The sequence below is a fragment of the Callithrix jacchus genome, chromosome 2 (assembly GCF_049354715.1).
Source record: "Callithrix jacchus isolate 240 chromosome 2, calJac240_pri, whole genome shotgun sequence".
Classification (NCBI taxonomy): domain Eukaryota; kingdom Metazoa; phylum Chordata; class Mammalia; order Primates; family Cebidae; genus Callithrix; species Callithrix jacchus.
This window is the reverse complement of record NC_133503.1, coordinates 121,963,662-121,980,223: the sequence shown is the minus strand read 5'-3', so window position 1 is coordinate 121,980,223 and position 16,562 is coordinate 121,963,662. Positions and strand designations below refer to the sequence as shown.

The following is a 16,562-nucleotide window of genomic DNA, read 5'->3' as shown; positions in this document are numbered from 1 at the left end:
ATTAATAAATAATGATACCAAAAGTTTACTCCACTCACCTGTCTGTTACGTTCATCCATAATCCTCGTAATCTGAATCTTTTTTCTCCCCATAGTCCCCGTTTTTCTTCTCTCTCTCGTTCCTGAAATTATGTATTTTTTCCTTCCTTTTCTTTCTCTTTCCTGTTTCCTCCAGACAAATCTCCTTCTTCAGCACTTGCACAGCTCAGTTCCCAAATTCCTGCATTCGTTCCTGCTGAACAAAAAAGAAAAATTAAATACCACTCTAACAGCAAGTCAGTTTCATAAGAAATATCATATTCTAATTCTATCAAGGAAGTAAACTATATGCAGCTAAAGCAATAAAACGAATAAAAATAACTATTTGTTAAAAGTATATGGTATATCAGAGACAGGAGCATATCAAGTAGAAATGGTTCATTTTTTAACAATTAAAATAATCTCATAAGTAATTTAACAAGTCATTTAAGTGATGCAAACTATGCTTTTTTTAAAGACTAACACTTGAAATGTATTTTTTGGTAAAAAGTTTCCTAGTCTTTTTAATGAAATTAGGTGACAGTTTCACCCTTCTGTTATGAAAAATTACCTAAATCAGAGAGTTAATGAACCTTTATGTACCTGTGTATGCTAAGTAGGGCAGCTAATTCATTTCTGAAGGGAAAACAATCTCCTGTTTTGACAGCAGAGGTGATAACGTCCCTCGTTATGCAAATAGGATGGACGATTATGAAAGTGCTATTTGATATATGTAAATGCCAACTAATTTAAATCTAAATCCTTTAATCTTACTTTAAAAAAATCACTGCATTGAGAACACTTTAAAAATAATATGGCATATTTAATCTTACAAGTACCTATCAGCAGTGAAATCTTTTCTTTTCTGAAAGCCCCTAAACTATATCTTAGATAACAAGAATCAAAAAGGATAAGCACTGACAGAAAAGAAAAGGTGCAAAATTAAGATGATTCTTCCATTTATAAACATATTTTTATAACAAGACATCAGTCCTCTAAATTTAAATATTTAGAAACAGACGTATCACATGTCTTCCTGGAGTAAGATAGAAAACTGAAGAAGCTTGATATTACATACTGGAGATCTCTGGGTCACGAATTAAAATTAGAGAAATGATCATCAGTAATATGAGATAAGCCCAAGAAATCCAGAATATTAAAAGTATATACTTCACGTTGTTTTAAATTACCTCTGAAAATGTTTGAACATAATGCAAATGAATTGCTCTGAAACGTGAAAGTTAACAAAAAGCATTCCACAATGGTTTCTTCACTTAAAAGCAACAGCTCCAATTATTCTATTTCGTTTTAGGTCAATGAATGCAACGACTTTACACAGTGCTCAGAATTTCCCTGTTTATTTTAGCTGGTGTCTGACAACGGACCTGATAAATTCCCACATGTATTATGTAATGCTAAGCCAATGTCCTGGCTATTTAATAGATTATTTGGCTCCAATTCAAAGTTCTTAGAACAGGAAGGCTGTTACATATTTGGTCTGACCATCAGCTGTCTTTTGATTTCTTTAATTTAATTTCTAAATTCTTTATCACCTTGGGTAATTTTGTTTTAAGTTTTTGGTGATGATTTAATTGCAGAAGCTATTATGACATAATCAGTTCTGGTGGATTAAGCGCTGCTTAAATACTAAGCCTATCCATTCTCTTTTGCCCCATGCCTCTCTACTAAACTGCAGTTCGGTTCTGCCTCTGAGAATATGTACGCTGAGTAACATTATGACCACACAGTGCTCACCAAAAACTATTGCTCCAGCTATAATTTTAAATGTTGGAGGTGATTCAAAATTTTAAAATTTTGAGTTATAGAAACAACACACATTTGAAAAAAATACATAAAAAAGAGTTATGGCTTATTGAAATCACATTAAAATATGAAAAACCCACAAAACATAATTGCATCATATATTCGATGTTGCTAATTATTTTTAGAAAATAATTCGATGTCCACCTAATTATTTTTAGAAAAAGTCTTAAATGTCACTCAATGGGGCAACTTTCCCGTGTTTCCTATGGTCTTACCTTAGAAGCAAGCAGCATGTTAAAATGATATTTCCCATGCATGTGTAAGACCCCAGAGATACAAACAAGCTTTCTCTATCATAGAAAGCCAATCCATGATTCCACAGCAAATGCATATAGGACAATTTCCTTTCCTTTCATCTAGCTGAGGCCCGTGGCACTATCGGCTTACAGGACTATGCCTGCCTAAGCGCTTATTCACTTCAAGGTGGAAGGTCAGGGTGAACAGATTAGAGTGTGGTGATAAGGCAGGAGAGACAAGAATATCTACAGAAACTGATTTCAAAATACAAATAACCAAACAAGCAGCGAAACATCCTTGGAGAAAAGTCTCAGAAAGACAGAGTTCCTGACGAACCACACTTAGAAGAGTTCCTCCATAACACCACCCCATATTTCACAACTTTGAATGAGACAATTTTTAAAAAAAGCAGAGCAAGGACTTTAAACAAAATTTTTAAAACATGATGGGAAAAAATTTGCAGAAGAGAATGTGCGTCTCTATCTATATAAGTGGCTGATAAAAATGCCATTGAATTTATTTTCTTTTTTGAAATATGGAAAACAGTGTAGAGTGAAGCAAGTTTAAATTTCAGTAGAACTAAACTTTTGTTTTCTGTATAAATAAATACTTCTTGAGGTATTGCCTTCTGACATTTCTAAAATGCCAAAGTTGGTACGAAGTACACGTGCAGAGTAATATGTGGTAATGATGACACTAAGTAACTGGTCACGGAGTAAAGTCTCTCAGAAACGTGGTTTAGAACATTTTATTATGGGTCACCACATTTCAAGGCTGTCAGTAAAAATTTAAAGAATTAGGAAAGCCAATAATCAGCTCACACATTGATTTCTTAGCATAACATTTTCTCTAACCTAACTTTTATGCAAAAACTATAAGGTCAGTTTTAAGTATTAATTTGTAGAAGGCCTAGAGAGGCGAAGAAAGAGATTATTTAACTTTAGTAATCTGTAAAACTATTTTGTGTGTATAGGAAAAGGAACATAATAGCTAACCTACATGTAGTAAGACTTCAAGTTATGCTGAGAACTTTCATTATGCACAATCAACCATAAGCTTAAAATAATTCCAACAGCCTTGCTGCTATTTTTTCCCACATGAAAGAAGCGTTCTTGGAAAATGACAGAGCTACATATAAATAATCAGTAATTTTTTTAAAAAAGAAGAATAAATGCTCTACTACAGTTATACTCTGTAGGGTTACAGTCTTCTGTATTTCTTTTCTAGAAAAAATGCCAACCCAGATAAAAGAAAACTAAAATGAAGCGCTTACTAAAAAGGGGAACTTCATTATGGCAGGCTTCTGTTCGTTTTGAGTTTGGCATAAGCGGGCAGATGAAGGCAAAGTGGTTTGAGACCCAAGTCGAGAAGAATTTCTTCTGGACAGATGCTAAAGATCATTCTCCCACTGGGCTATCTCATTTACAAACAAGTTCCCTTGAGTGACACACACCTCCCCCTCCCTTCCCTTCCTCCCTCCCTCCCTCACTCTTTCTTGCCCTCTTCCTCCCTCCCTCCCTCCTACAAATCTCTCCCAGTAGCACAGAAGAATTTTGACAGAATGGCAGGAAACACGCACACAGACTGGTCAGGGAAGGATATGATGTCAGCAACCACGAACAATAAAAGGTGTAAAGGTGCTTCCTTCCCTAAACTGTTCCAGAAGTGTAAAATGGGAACCAAAACTCTCCACTTCCTTCTCTGAGCAGAACCGTCTGAGTGTGCTGTGCTGCACAACCCACACACAGAGGCCTTGGAGAGGTTCAGATAAGGGACAATAAGGACAATTCAGAGCTGGGGCGTGATTTTTAATTTCCATCTTTAAAACACCTGAGAAAAAACCATGTCAGTTCTAGGTTAGTGTTTTATTATGACTGCTTTAAGAAATGAAAATAAGAAAACAAACATAAATTTACTTCACTGAAGTAGCAGACAGATAAATCTCAATTATTGTTTGCCAGGCCTTGCAAAAATAATCGTACACAGTTAATGCAGCCATATAATTGGAATTTACCCTTTGAGGCAAATGAAAAATTCTATGCAAGCAAAGACTCAAAATAGATAAATTAAAACTTTTGGTAAAAAAGAAAAAAAAAAAAGACTCATATAAACCAGCAAATGAAAAATAAAATCAATGCATGCTGGTAATATGTTAATCATTTGTTTGCTCCCACATTAAAGAAAAAAAATATACTGAGGGGGAAAAGATTCTTATGGTTATTGAGGCTCTTGGGTTCTCTAAAAAAAATTCAAACTAGGAACCAAAGTAAATAACACAAACTTTGCATCTATAGTGAAACTATTTAATCTCCTCACTATTAAGTTCTTTCTAACATGGAAATGGCATTCTACATAAGGGTTCTGTAAGAAGAAAACCACATATCAAGTGGATCTGAGTCATCATCAGATTTCAATCATCTTCCCACAACACTTTGATTTAGAAGTTAAACATAACCTTCAGTTATATGTTTTGATCTTAGAGTGAGACTGCCATGCCACATTAAAAGATGTGGGAAGAAATTAATTCTCTTCTGCTAAACTTATCTTTGCAAAGCGTGTATTTTGCTACAATAAGTACAATGCAGTCACTTAAATAAAAACAGGCTATGCATAATGGTAAAACATTGAAATATGTGATGTCAGTTTTCAAAGAAAAAATTCTGGTTTTCTTTTATTCGTATTAAAAATATCTTTTTCGTTGATTTAACATTTTCACTAACACCAGCATCCTCAAATAACGTTTTGCAAAAACTCGAAGCTGAAAACTGAGCACACTCTGTCACACCACACTAAATAATACTGTTAAATAAATACAAAATGATTACATCATAAGGGGCAAGACTGATCATAAAATGCATAAGCCCAGTTGCTGCAAGCCTGGTATCACTAAATCAAGTAATTAAATGATTCATTATCTTTTTAAGTGGAAAACTTTGCTCAATATATTGCATCTAGATACATTTAGCTTTCTACTTTATGATTCGTTTGAAAAATGGATGAAACATGCAATTATATTTTGGTTAAAATGAACAGGCAGAACTTTTACTTTTCTTCTATTAAGAGCTATTCTAAACTTCAAAAGGTATAACCAAATTATTATTCCTATTGATGTTTGACTGTGTGTTGTCTTCTGAGTTGAGGAGTATTTCCTTGGTCTTAAAGTTGCTCCATTTCTCTCTAAGCTTTCCATGTATTTTATAAATGTACCATTACTCAAGCTATGAGTAAAATGTGAGTTCATTTCCAAATCACACAGCCAAGACTCATTCTTCTAAGGGTAATAAAAGAACAGCCATTATTTGCCACTAGGTAAATACCATCATGCCATATGCTAATTAATTTTTCCAATTTTTTCCAATTTATTCCAATTCATCCAATATGATGAATTTCAAATCATCTTCAAGTCTCAGTAACATAGTACCACATATACAGATAATAAATAATGTTGACCATCTTTTCCAGTTCCTCACACCTGCCATGCTCCTTCCTGCCACCGGGTCTTTGTGTACTATGCAATTCTTTCTGCCTAGAATGTTCCTCCTTTCCTTTTGTGCCTCCTTAACTTCTCCTCCATTCTGTCTCAGCTTCAGTTTCACCTCCTCGGGAAGTACTCCACGCCCTCCTGATCACATCGAATTTCCCTCTTATAAGGTCTAAGCACTAAGTCCTCCTTTGTAGCACTTGACACAGTTGAAACTGTATGTTGCTCATCTTCCTCAACATCTGTTTTATCTGCTTGTTTCACTTTTTATCCCCTGTATATACCCTAGTGTCAAACACATAGAAAGAGCTAATAACTATTAGTTGATTGACTGAATTAAGATTTGTACCTCTCAACTGATGTATTTTCTTCAGCTTCTATTTTTCATGACCACTACTGAAAATATTTTACCATTTTTGCTTATATAGAAGCAGATTGATAACCTCACTTACTACATCATCACATTTATATTGCATCTCCTAGGTAGAATTAGAATAATTTACTGAAAACTGGAAGTTGAATGGATTTTGGGGGCAGAAAGATCAGGGTTGGAATTCTAGCTTGGTCCTTGGATGCTGTGTGACTCCAGACTGATTACTTGACCCCTCAGAACTGTTGTTTCCTTGCCCCACCCATAACTGAGAAAAAAAATTTTCATTTGTAGGATGGTTATGATCATGAGATGTGGTACTATATATGAATGCCGGGTACATAGTATCACTGGGAACATGGCCTACTGCTTGTACGCTTGCTTCCATTTTAAGGCATAAAGTGAAAGTTCTATCATTTAGTAAGGCTATCAAGTGAATAGTGTAATCCCTACATTTACCATGAAGATCTCACTTTCCAAAGCTAATAATTAGCAACTTCTAACAGATAATGCCTCATTTATCCTGTAACAATAATCACCAAATGAAGAATAAATTTACAGTGTTAAAAAAATTAAGAAGTTTCTCTTACGTATCAGCTACGGAAGAGCTTCAGGCGGCAAAAGCGGAAATAACTAGGGAAATATATCAATTTTCCCAATGACCACCGCTGCTGAAAACTCTACATTAATGCTTCCAGTCCTACTTTAATATCTTTCCCCAAGGACAAAAAGAGATGAAATGTATGTCAGAAATATAATAAGGCTAAAAAGGAACTCGTTTTCAAAACCCCTGCAATTAATTTAATAAGTGGGCCTAACCTGCCATTATCCCCGACGTAAATCATTTTATTTACACAGTGCCAGAATTTAGGAGACACATGCCTTTATACAATTGTATTGCATTATAAACAACTTAATAAATATGAGGGAAGTACAGTTCCCCTGTCATAGTTCTCCATGGTATATTTTGTCTTGGACACTTTTCACACTGCAGCTGAAACAGCATTCTCTATTCCCATGCCAAAATAAACTCCAAATGGTCTAAATATGTGAAGAACCTTGTGCTATCCAACCCTACCACAGCTTTTAGTCTTTTCACATCATATTAGGTAATTAATTCAGGATTCTATTACGTCTCTGTTTTTCTAATTTTTCACAACAGCGCAGCCATCATGTTTTATTTCAAAGGCCTCTTAGAGACGTGGCAGGGCTTGCCACAAAGGTAAAGCCTGTACTGTCTTACCAGAAAGCAAGAGCTACTATTTAGCATCACAGACTGTGTTCTGTTCCCCAGTTATAACCTCTCAGCAAGCACATGCAGCTGGATTTTTGTTGTTGTTACTGAACAAAGCAAGTTAAGCACTATACAACATTAACATCAGTGAAACAAAAAAGTCTGCAAAGCAAGCTAAGCTAGAAGTGGAAGATGTTGCTATTATACATTTTCATCTCATTATGACAAAAACATCTGAATTCCTGGGCATCTCATGATCCTGTTCATTATATTATTCATCTTTAATATATCATGTTTCATATTTAAAATGGAAATGCTCTAAAAATATTTTTCTCTTATGCCTATATGTGTTGAACACATTTTTCAGTCTTACTGATACATTTGTGTGTGTGTGCGTGTGCACATGTGTGCACAGTACATGGAGAAACACACTTGAGTCTTTCAAAATGTGTAAATAAAACGGTTAGAGGCCATTTTAAAATACCTGAGTTGTCCTGAGTATTATCACCAGTAAATAGTCACAATATTATTAAGATCATGGTGTGAATGCCTAATAGGATGCTTTCAGTAAAAGCTTTATTTTACTCTGCATTCAGATATTATGTTAAATGATTGAAAATTATGTCCTTGCAAATAATTTGCTTTTTCACTATTTATTTTCCAATTTATTTAACATTTAAAGGTGACCTTGAAATGGGAAAAAATACCATTGTCCCCCTGCCAATGTTACTGTTGTACATTAAAGAGAACATGCTAGATAAATCGTCTGTTATTTAAATGGAATGTCATTTATTTTTATCTCTAAACTTTACACATTTAGAAAGTTTACATAGAAATCTTATCTGCTAAAATATGTGATGTTCAAAATGCCATAATAGTATCTCTCAAAAACATGTATGATATTGCTATTATATGTGGCTCAACATGGAACTCAGTGATTCATAAATTTTTCTATTTCTTTTCATCTCTTTTGCAGCATCCTAATCAACCTAATTAAGGCTTTGTTCATCTGAAACCTCTGATGACAATTTGTTTAACTCTATCCCACTGTGGTCTTCTTATAAGGAGAATTAAATCTGATCTTCTGACAGCAATCATTAAATGATCCCAACTGGCCCCCATTAAGCCACATGGCTCATGGGCTTCCATACAATCAAGTGCCAAGTTCTCTGTTTCATTTACACATTATTCTTCACCTTGGTTTATTTTCTTAAACCCAGTTAAGCATGTGTCTTATCAAGTGGAACTAAATTTCCTATGTACTTCAGCTCAAGACAGAGTGCATCAATTGACTTTGTAGTCACATGGAAGCATCACACAGGACTTCTGAAACCATTCTCTATAGCTGCAGAGGGACTAGCGAAAAAAAAAATTACATTTATTTACTCATCCTGAAATTGACCCACATGTACATTCTCAAAATAATACACGTGTTTAAACAGTTCTGGCTAACATAAATCCATAATAACTTTTCATTTGGCCTGTTTATAACGATCTTTTAATAGAATATTATCTGCATTTAGAAGTTGGGCTTAATATTCCTTTTTTTTAAAAAAAAAAAAAACATTTGAAATTATCTCTTTACCTCCCTCTAAAAGAGCAGTACCAAAGTAAGACTTCTGAAGTTAACCTTTCTTACCCTTAATTTCTGCTCTAATTTTTTCACATGTGCTCAATTGTAAGTTCTGTAATGATGTTCCCAGGCCTTCCTACAAGTGCAGGTAGCCTCAGGATTTAGAGCTCATTGATTGTGTGCTACTCCAGGGAAATGACTGATTAAAAACAGCCTCATGAGGAGGAGTAGCTCCTATTCACAGCTGGCTCTTCTTATTCTAAAGTCTAATACCTATATGAAAATTTGACCCATAGATTTAGATTTTGAACAACTGCAGCAGTTTACCTAGAATCCTTTACTTTAGATGTCAAAGCAGAAACAGTTAAATTAATCCCACTATGACTGGTGTCTGACACAGGTTCTGAAGGCTTTACTTAATTACCCTATTTTCTTGTGAGTATAAACAAATACACTGCATTTTTATATCTATTTTAATTGTGGCTATCACTGATCATCTGTTGGTATTTGATGCAGGCTATCTGCCACAGTTCTCATAGCAGATGGATTAGAATGTATCTGTTCATCCTAATCATACATTAAAAACTGACGTTAGAATCGAGAATTGGAATGCATGCTGTGCATCTTATAGGACATTAGCCTTGATAGGACACGTAATTGTTTTTATTACTCAACCAACAGATGTAACTGCAAAGAAAAAAGAAAATACAATGGAGTTTTTAACATAGTGATATATTTGGAAACACCTAGAAAAAATATTATGTGCATTTTCTTTATGATAACTAAATATATACCTGATCATCTATTCACTTAATAACTGTATTCCCCTCAAAAGAGGAAAAATCAAAATATTTGTTACAAAATGCTTATGATCTAGAAAATACTTACCAGCCTTACAACGGACTGACTTTTAAAAATGTGTAATAAATGCATTAAAATTTTAGTAAAGCAAAACAGACGCTAGATGTTCAATTATGAAATATTTCTCACGTATTATAGTAATCTCCAATAAGATTTGATGTTAATTTTAGAGCATGCTTCTGCTAAAAAGGGCAAACCCTGCAACAGATTTAGTACAAAGAAGCTGAAAATATCCTGTGGAAAAAAAAAAAATCTGTAGAGAAATCAGCCAGCCCAAATCCTGCCATTACTCAGCACTGTAGTGACGTGCGGATGTTTGTAGTGGTTTGAGGAGCCAGCAGGGGTGGAAACTCTACATACTCGACTCCAACATGATTGCAATTGAACCTCATCAAAGTAAGAGCTCATAATTTGTCACAGAAAACAGCCAATTAACATATGTTAGAAAAAGGCTTCATAAAGATAATATATGATTAAAGACCCAGTGCAGCTGCTGAAAATCAAAACTATGCATTTAAAAAAGAAATCTCAGCCTGAGCTTCCGTATGGTTAAACTGATAATGGCTACTATGATTTTTTTTTTTAAGTAGAAAAATATAATTATAGTGCTTCTTATAAGTTTGGGGTTATGGCAAGAGAGAACCGGGTACTGTGGCACTATTTACTATGCCTACTTAGTTCTATAAATAGTTGAAGCCCTTGCCAAAACTCTGTAGTTACTTTGTTATAGTGCTATTTTAAAACACAGACCTTCATTGTGAGCTAAATGGCCTTCAGGATGCACTTTGTAGTTATAGCATTCTTCTTAAAACTATATCCTCCCTTTATCTGTGCAAAACTCCAGAACAAGAGGCCTCTCCATGACTATCCTGCTCACTGTAAAACATGCTGGGGTTGTGTAACGCACTATTTGAATACTTCAGAACTTCTGTCAGGGTGGTGGGCAGGAAGGGTGACAGCTAATTGTCAGAAATGAGATGAAGGCACACACATGGAGTTCAGATGCTCTAACAGGATGTAGTCCATGCTACCTGCCATGGCTTTGGAGCAGACCAATTACATGTAACATATTTGGTGTATTCTGATTGTAGATTTGATTTTTAGGTTGGACTACACCAGAATGAAACCCTGGCTAAATCACTGTAACGGGCTATACCATGAGCCAAAATCATGATGCTTAATATCACAGGTATCAATGACAAAATTCAGTCATTAGTCACAGAGATGTGAAGTTGTCAAGCATGATGCCACATGCCAGGGACATCACTGAAAACAAAATAGAAAGTCCCGGTCTTCATGAAGCTTACATTCTAAGGGGGAAAAGGGCGACACACAAGTGCATCAATATGATGATATTAGATACAGAAGGGCTATAGAGAAATAACCCAGTAGAATGGACAAAGAGGTGATGAAGTGGAGAAGGGCAGAGGTGGGCATCTATTGGGATGGTTCATAGGGAAGGGTTATTTGAAGAGATGACATTTGAGGAAGGCCCTAATTCACGATGGAGCCAGGCATTATTTGGAGGATGAATACTCAGTCATTGTGCCTGATTCTGGTGGTATATGCCTGGCCAAGTCACAGTTTTCTAAACCCCCGTCTCTTACTCTATAGAAGGGGAATAGTAACAACATGTACATTCTATTATGAGGTTGTGAGGCTCAAATAAAAGACAAAAATGCCAGGCATGGTGGCTCATGCCTGTAATCCCAGCACCTTGGGAGGCTGAGGTGGGCAGATCACAAGGTTAGGAGTTTGAGACGAGCCTGGAAAATATGGTGAAACCCCATCTCTACTAAAAATACAAAAGTTAGCCAGATGTGGTGGTGGGCGCTTGTAGTCCCATCTACTCCGGAGGCTAGGGCAGGAGAATCGCTTGAACCTGGAAGGTGGAGGTTGCAGTGAGCCGAGATCGCACCACTGCACTCCAGCCTGAACAACAGAACGAGACTCGGTCTCAAAAAATATAAAAAATAAAAAGATAAAACCATACTCAATTGTAAATATTCAGATGGATACAATTCAATTTCATATTCATTGTGTAAACTTGTTTCCTTCACTTTGATATTATATAATTTTATAAAATATATAAATTCTTTGAAACCCTAGGAATATAACATAATGCAAAATATTTCTAAATTGATATCAATTGAGTCCAAAAGCATATCTTTGGACTCCATTGTTATCATGAAATGTGGGTTTTCCATAATGGGGATGGCCACTAGTTGAAACAGCTCTTTTCATTTCACAATACTAACTATGGATAACACCACGAAGAATCTGATAAATACAATGCAAAATGTCTGCAAGTTTAAAATATAGAATTATATAAAAATCACACTTTTTTAAATTTGAGAAATAAACAATCTTAAAACTGTACTAATGTAACTTGTCAATGGTATGTTAATTTATTTCCCCTCTCAAAGGACCCAACTCCCAAGTAATCCCAGTAGAGCTTTGATTAAGATGTCAGCAATATTTTAAAATCCCAGTGTCTCATACTACTGGAAATATTCACATATCTTTGGACATCCCCACCTATAGAGTAAGCTATGTAGCCTCAAGCCAAAGAGATTAATTTCCAACTTGGAATGAAAAAACTGAATTATCTAGTACTTTAAATCAAAGCTTTTTTAAGAAGAAAAAATACAGGCCTGGCAGGGTGGCTCATGCCTGTAATCCCAGCACTTCGGGAGGCCCAGGCCAGCCTAGCCAACATGGTGAAACCCCCATCTCTACTAAAAATACAAAAAGTTAGCCAGGTGTGGTGGTGGGTGCCTGTAATCCCAGCTGCTGGGAAGGCTGAGGCAGAAGAATTGCTTTAACCCAGGAGGCAGAGGTTGCAATGAGCTGAGGTCACGCCATTGCACTCCAGCCTCGGCAAAAAGAGCGAAACTCCATCTTAAAAAAAATACATTTAAGGACTATAAATTCTAATAAATAGGACAACAAGTTCCCACTTTAATTTTAAAGGTCGTGAAATAGAAATGTCTAAGGACAAGCGATAGTATTTTAAGGAGAGAGTTAAAAATTTCCTGTATTTTCAGTTTTCCCTACTTTGCCATATTTTTGGAGGAAGTTGTAAATAAATTTGATTCTTTATTCCAAACCATTTTTTTGTAATTTCTTGTTTGGTGAACATAATTTATCAATTTTAAAATAAGGTAAGTTATATAATTTACTATGAAGCCTAAATGAACACTTAATCGATTTTCATTTACAAGCAATCAAATACCCTATAAAACAAACATAAATTTGGAAATTAAAAAAAAATCAAAACCATACATATTTTTCTTTTCTAAATGTATCATGGAATAGTTATTATAACAAAAAATGCATTTGATTTTCTTCTCAGTGTTAACCAATATTTCACACTGCATTCTCACCTCCCTCCCTGTCTATCTAGTAAGATGACCTCTGGGGTAGATTTGCTTCACCATCCAAAACCCAGTCATGACTGCATACAAACCAGGCATGGAAATATGAGTTTCTCCTCTCTACTTGCATCATTCCCCACTCCAGTTTTTCATTTCATCGCCTTTCTTTATCTCTTTTTCTACATGTTTAGAACTGAGGGGATATGGAGAATGAAACTGTCAAAGAGCTAGGAATAGAGGTGTTCTCAGACAAGCAAAATGTTTCCTCCACGCAATCCAGGCAGAGCAAGGACAGGCACGCTGCAGAGGGATGCTGCCCGAGGCCAGAGTGAGCTGAGATGGTTTCTAGGCTGAAGGCCTAGCAGGAGGTTCCTTATCTCAGCATGTCTACACATTCTGTCCCAGGCTGTTTTCAAGGATAGCCCAAGTCATCCTCGGCAGATAACACTAAACGGAAAGTATTACAGTGCTTCCCCTATAAAAAAGACCATGCACTATAGATCAGAAGCTACTAAAATGGATCCTATTTTATTTAGCCTGATTCTCTCAAACCTAGACTCTAAAGGAAGGCACTCTTGGGTGAAAGCAAGCTCACGACCTTCCTATCCTTAGAGATCCCAAAGTGCCTAAATTAGCATTCCTCAAAGTGGATTCCAGAGATTACTAGTTCCTAAGGATTTTAACAAGCTGTTCCTCAAAAAAAAAAAAAAAAAAAAAAAGTCAGGAAATCAAATACATTTGGAAGACTGATTTATTTGCTATAGAACTTTTCATATTCTTCTACATGCTGAATGCCAGAGTCTGGAGTATATCCCAATATATTTCAGATATCCTTTGGAAATGCTAGTTTCAAGAGAATAACAAGCTTCTTCCCTCTGAATACTGAATACACGGCAGTGCTGAAGTACCTCAGAACAATACTTGGCTCAGTGCTTGGTACAAGGAAAATATAATATATTGCTGAAGACATGATAAAACAATGGATTTTTTTAAAAAGTTTTATCAAAAAAGTGCAAACACAAGATCAGGAGCAGAAAACTTTCACTTGAAGTAAAAGTATTGATAAATTATTTTGTCATTAAAGAGTGAAATTTGTTTCCAAAGCTCAAAATGCTAAGCACAAAGCAATACTGAATAGCGAAAGGAAAGCTCCATTTTGAGTCAGACTCTCAGTTGGGTTCAATAGCTGAGTCAAGTCCTTTAAGTCTCATTTTCCTCAGACATAAGAAGGGAGCTGGTCCAATTTCCAAGACCCTTGTCAAGTCCCTAAATGGTATGCATCCAATAAAGGAGAAAAACAAAACAAAAAAATGAAGGTTGGAATGATTCTCGCAAGGGCATCATCCTAGAATAGTAAGTTTACAAGGATGTTATTGTCTGGATAAATGTAATTGTTTTTTCCACATTTTTAAATATTGAAAGGTATGTTCGCCTCAGCCTCAAGCAATATAGACAGTTAAGACCAAGGTTACATTATGCACTTGGGACCACTAAACATATTTAAAAGTTTAATACATACATAATAGCTAGGAAAATGCTAAGGTATCAAAAGCTTTACATATATTAACTCTAATCCTCAAAACAGCCTATGAGGAAGGAATTATTACAATTTCCATTTTACAGAAAAGAAGGCTAGAGAACAGAGAGGTTAAGTAACTTGCCCAATGTCACACAGCTAATGTTAGAGCTATAATGTGTATCCATGTCAATCCAGTCTCACATTCAGTACTCGAATCACATACTCTGCTACTTCTCTCTGCTACTAAGAAATACTCAAGGGAGTACTTAAAACTTAAAATTGTGTGTAGAAAATGTGATATTCAGGATTTGGTGAAATCTACAAATTATTTTAAAAATCAGTGTTCTTCAACTCATCTAACATTCTCTTATTCTTGATGGCAAAAATGAGTTTATTCCCTGTGCCAGCAGAGGAATAGAATGGAAGTTAGATATTTGTTTTTAATATTATCATTTACTGGATGATCATCAGGAGCTGTTTTTTGTATATTTGTTAGTTTTTTCTACTTTCTAGAAATGAATGTGGTTGTTCAGAAGGAAAACCAGGTAAATACATACTGTATAAATCAGTATATATTCTTCACAATTCCTGGAAAAAAAAAAACCCAAAACAGTTGTCTTTCTGTTAATGGATCAGGAGAGTCCATTTCATTTATGATGAAGTTAAAAATTACACAGAATTTTCATCTGAGAATTACAGATGAGAATTACACAGATATCTCATCCCCAAGGCTTGACACAGTCATCTTGCTTTCCTTCAGAGTACCCTGAGTAGGTTTCTAAACCACATCACACCAACTCTGATATGACCCTGGCCATTATCCTTATCCTCCTCCCCTTGCCACTCCTGCTCTTCCTTCTCCTTTATGCTCTTTCTCTTTCTTCTCATTATCTCCTCAAATTATGGTCCACTACAAATTCTTCTATTTCCAAGGATATTTCCACTTCAAAATTCTATCCAGTTACCTACTTCTTCAGAATTCTTTGTGTTTGAGAGCTCTTAGTTGAATTGTGCATTTCAAGCTCTTTAGGTACATTATTTTAGAAACAATTTTATGGCTATCAGCTTTATAAGAGACACACCTAATAAAATACACTAATTGTATGAAAACAGTTGACATAATTGGCAATATATTTATAATTGTTGGAAAATACTACACACTTTGGTACATTATAGACATTTACATCACAATTTTTTCAGTGTTTTGTGTAACCTTGCTCTATCAGAGCCTACAGAATGAGGAAGTAAATGTATATATTCAGCATTTGTCAGACTTTTTCCTACTTTCATAGGCAGAACACCATGTACCTATATATGTACATACATAGTACATCTATATTCATTTATAGAATTATATATGTTATTGTACTAGTTGATGAGAATAGTGAGTCAGAATCGTTCAAGAACTCCATAGGCAACAATGCCACATTCTATCTATCCATCCACCCACCCAGCCACCCACCCACCCACTTACGTACTACCAACCCACTATCTGCCTACCTACCTATATAAGACTGGGTTTAATTTAAGATGCTGGGCAGTTGATGGTGCAAAGTGAAAACTCAAAATGGCTGCCTCTATATCCCATGCTCTCCAAGAGGACTTCTGGTAAACAGGAAATCTCTGAGATTTGTAATTCAGTAAGAAAGAATCTGTTGGCAAATATTGCCTTTCAAAGTGAAGACACCTCTAGGAGAATTTTTATATCAGTGTCCCTCATGCCTGTTTGTAGGTCCAGTAATAAGTGTTCTGAAAAGGAAAGTTTGTGCATATTACTCTTAGATGCTAGAAAAGTGGACATTTCCATAAAGTAACTAGTTCACATGCCAAATTATTATTTGGTCACAAGCCTGAGGATTCTAAATTTCAAAATTATATAAAAGTGTCTGTCTTTTGTATGTTATGAAATAGAAAAACAATAGATATAGCAAAACCTCTACCAAATCCCTTTGAAAAAAATTAGTTAATATAAATATTTAGTGTTTTCCTAAATTTACTATGGAGAATTCTAGAATGGCCTTAAAAAATTCAACTGCCTGAAAATGGATCTTTATGAGAATGATAAATTT

The 16,562-nt window shown here is 35.2% G+C and overlaps 1 protein-coding gene across 50 annotated transcripts in view; it reads right to left on the bottom strand.

Annotated features, from left to right (window-relative positions):
- The window catches only part of MEF2C (myocyte enhancer factor 2C), a 177,141-nt gene that overhangs the window by 100,724 nt on the left and 59,855 nt on the right, over positions 1 to 16,562 (bottom strand). For 25 of the 50 annotated variants that reach the window (XM_054252121.2, XM_078365224.1, XM_078365213.1 and 22 more), the window contains one exon: positions 39 to 234. In XM_054252121.2, coding sequence (XP_054108096.1) covers positions 39 to 92 — 54 coding nt within the window. In that variant the 5' untranslated portion in view covers positions 93 to 234. Of the gene's footprint in view, positions 1 to 38; positions 235 to 3,351; positions 3,505 to 16,562 lie in introns of those variants that run through there. The other 25 variants (XM_054252122.2, XM_078365215.1, XM_078365229.1 and 22 more) reach the window with 2 other exon arrangements.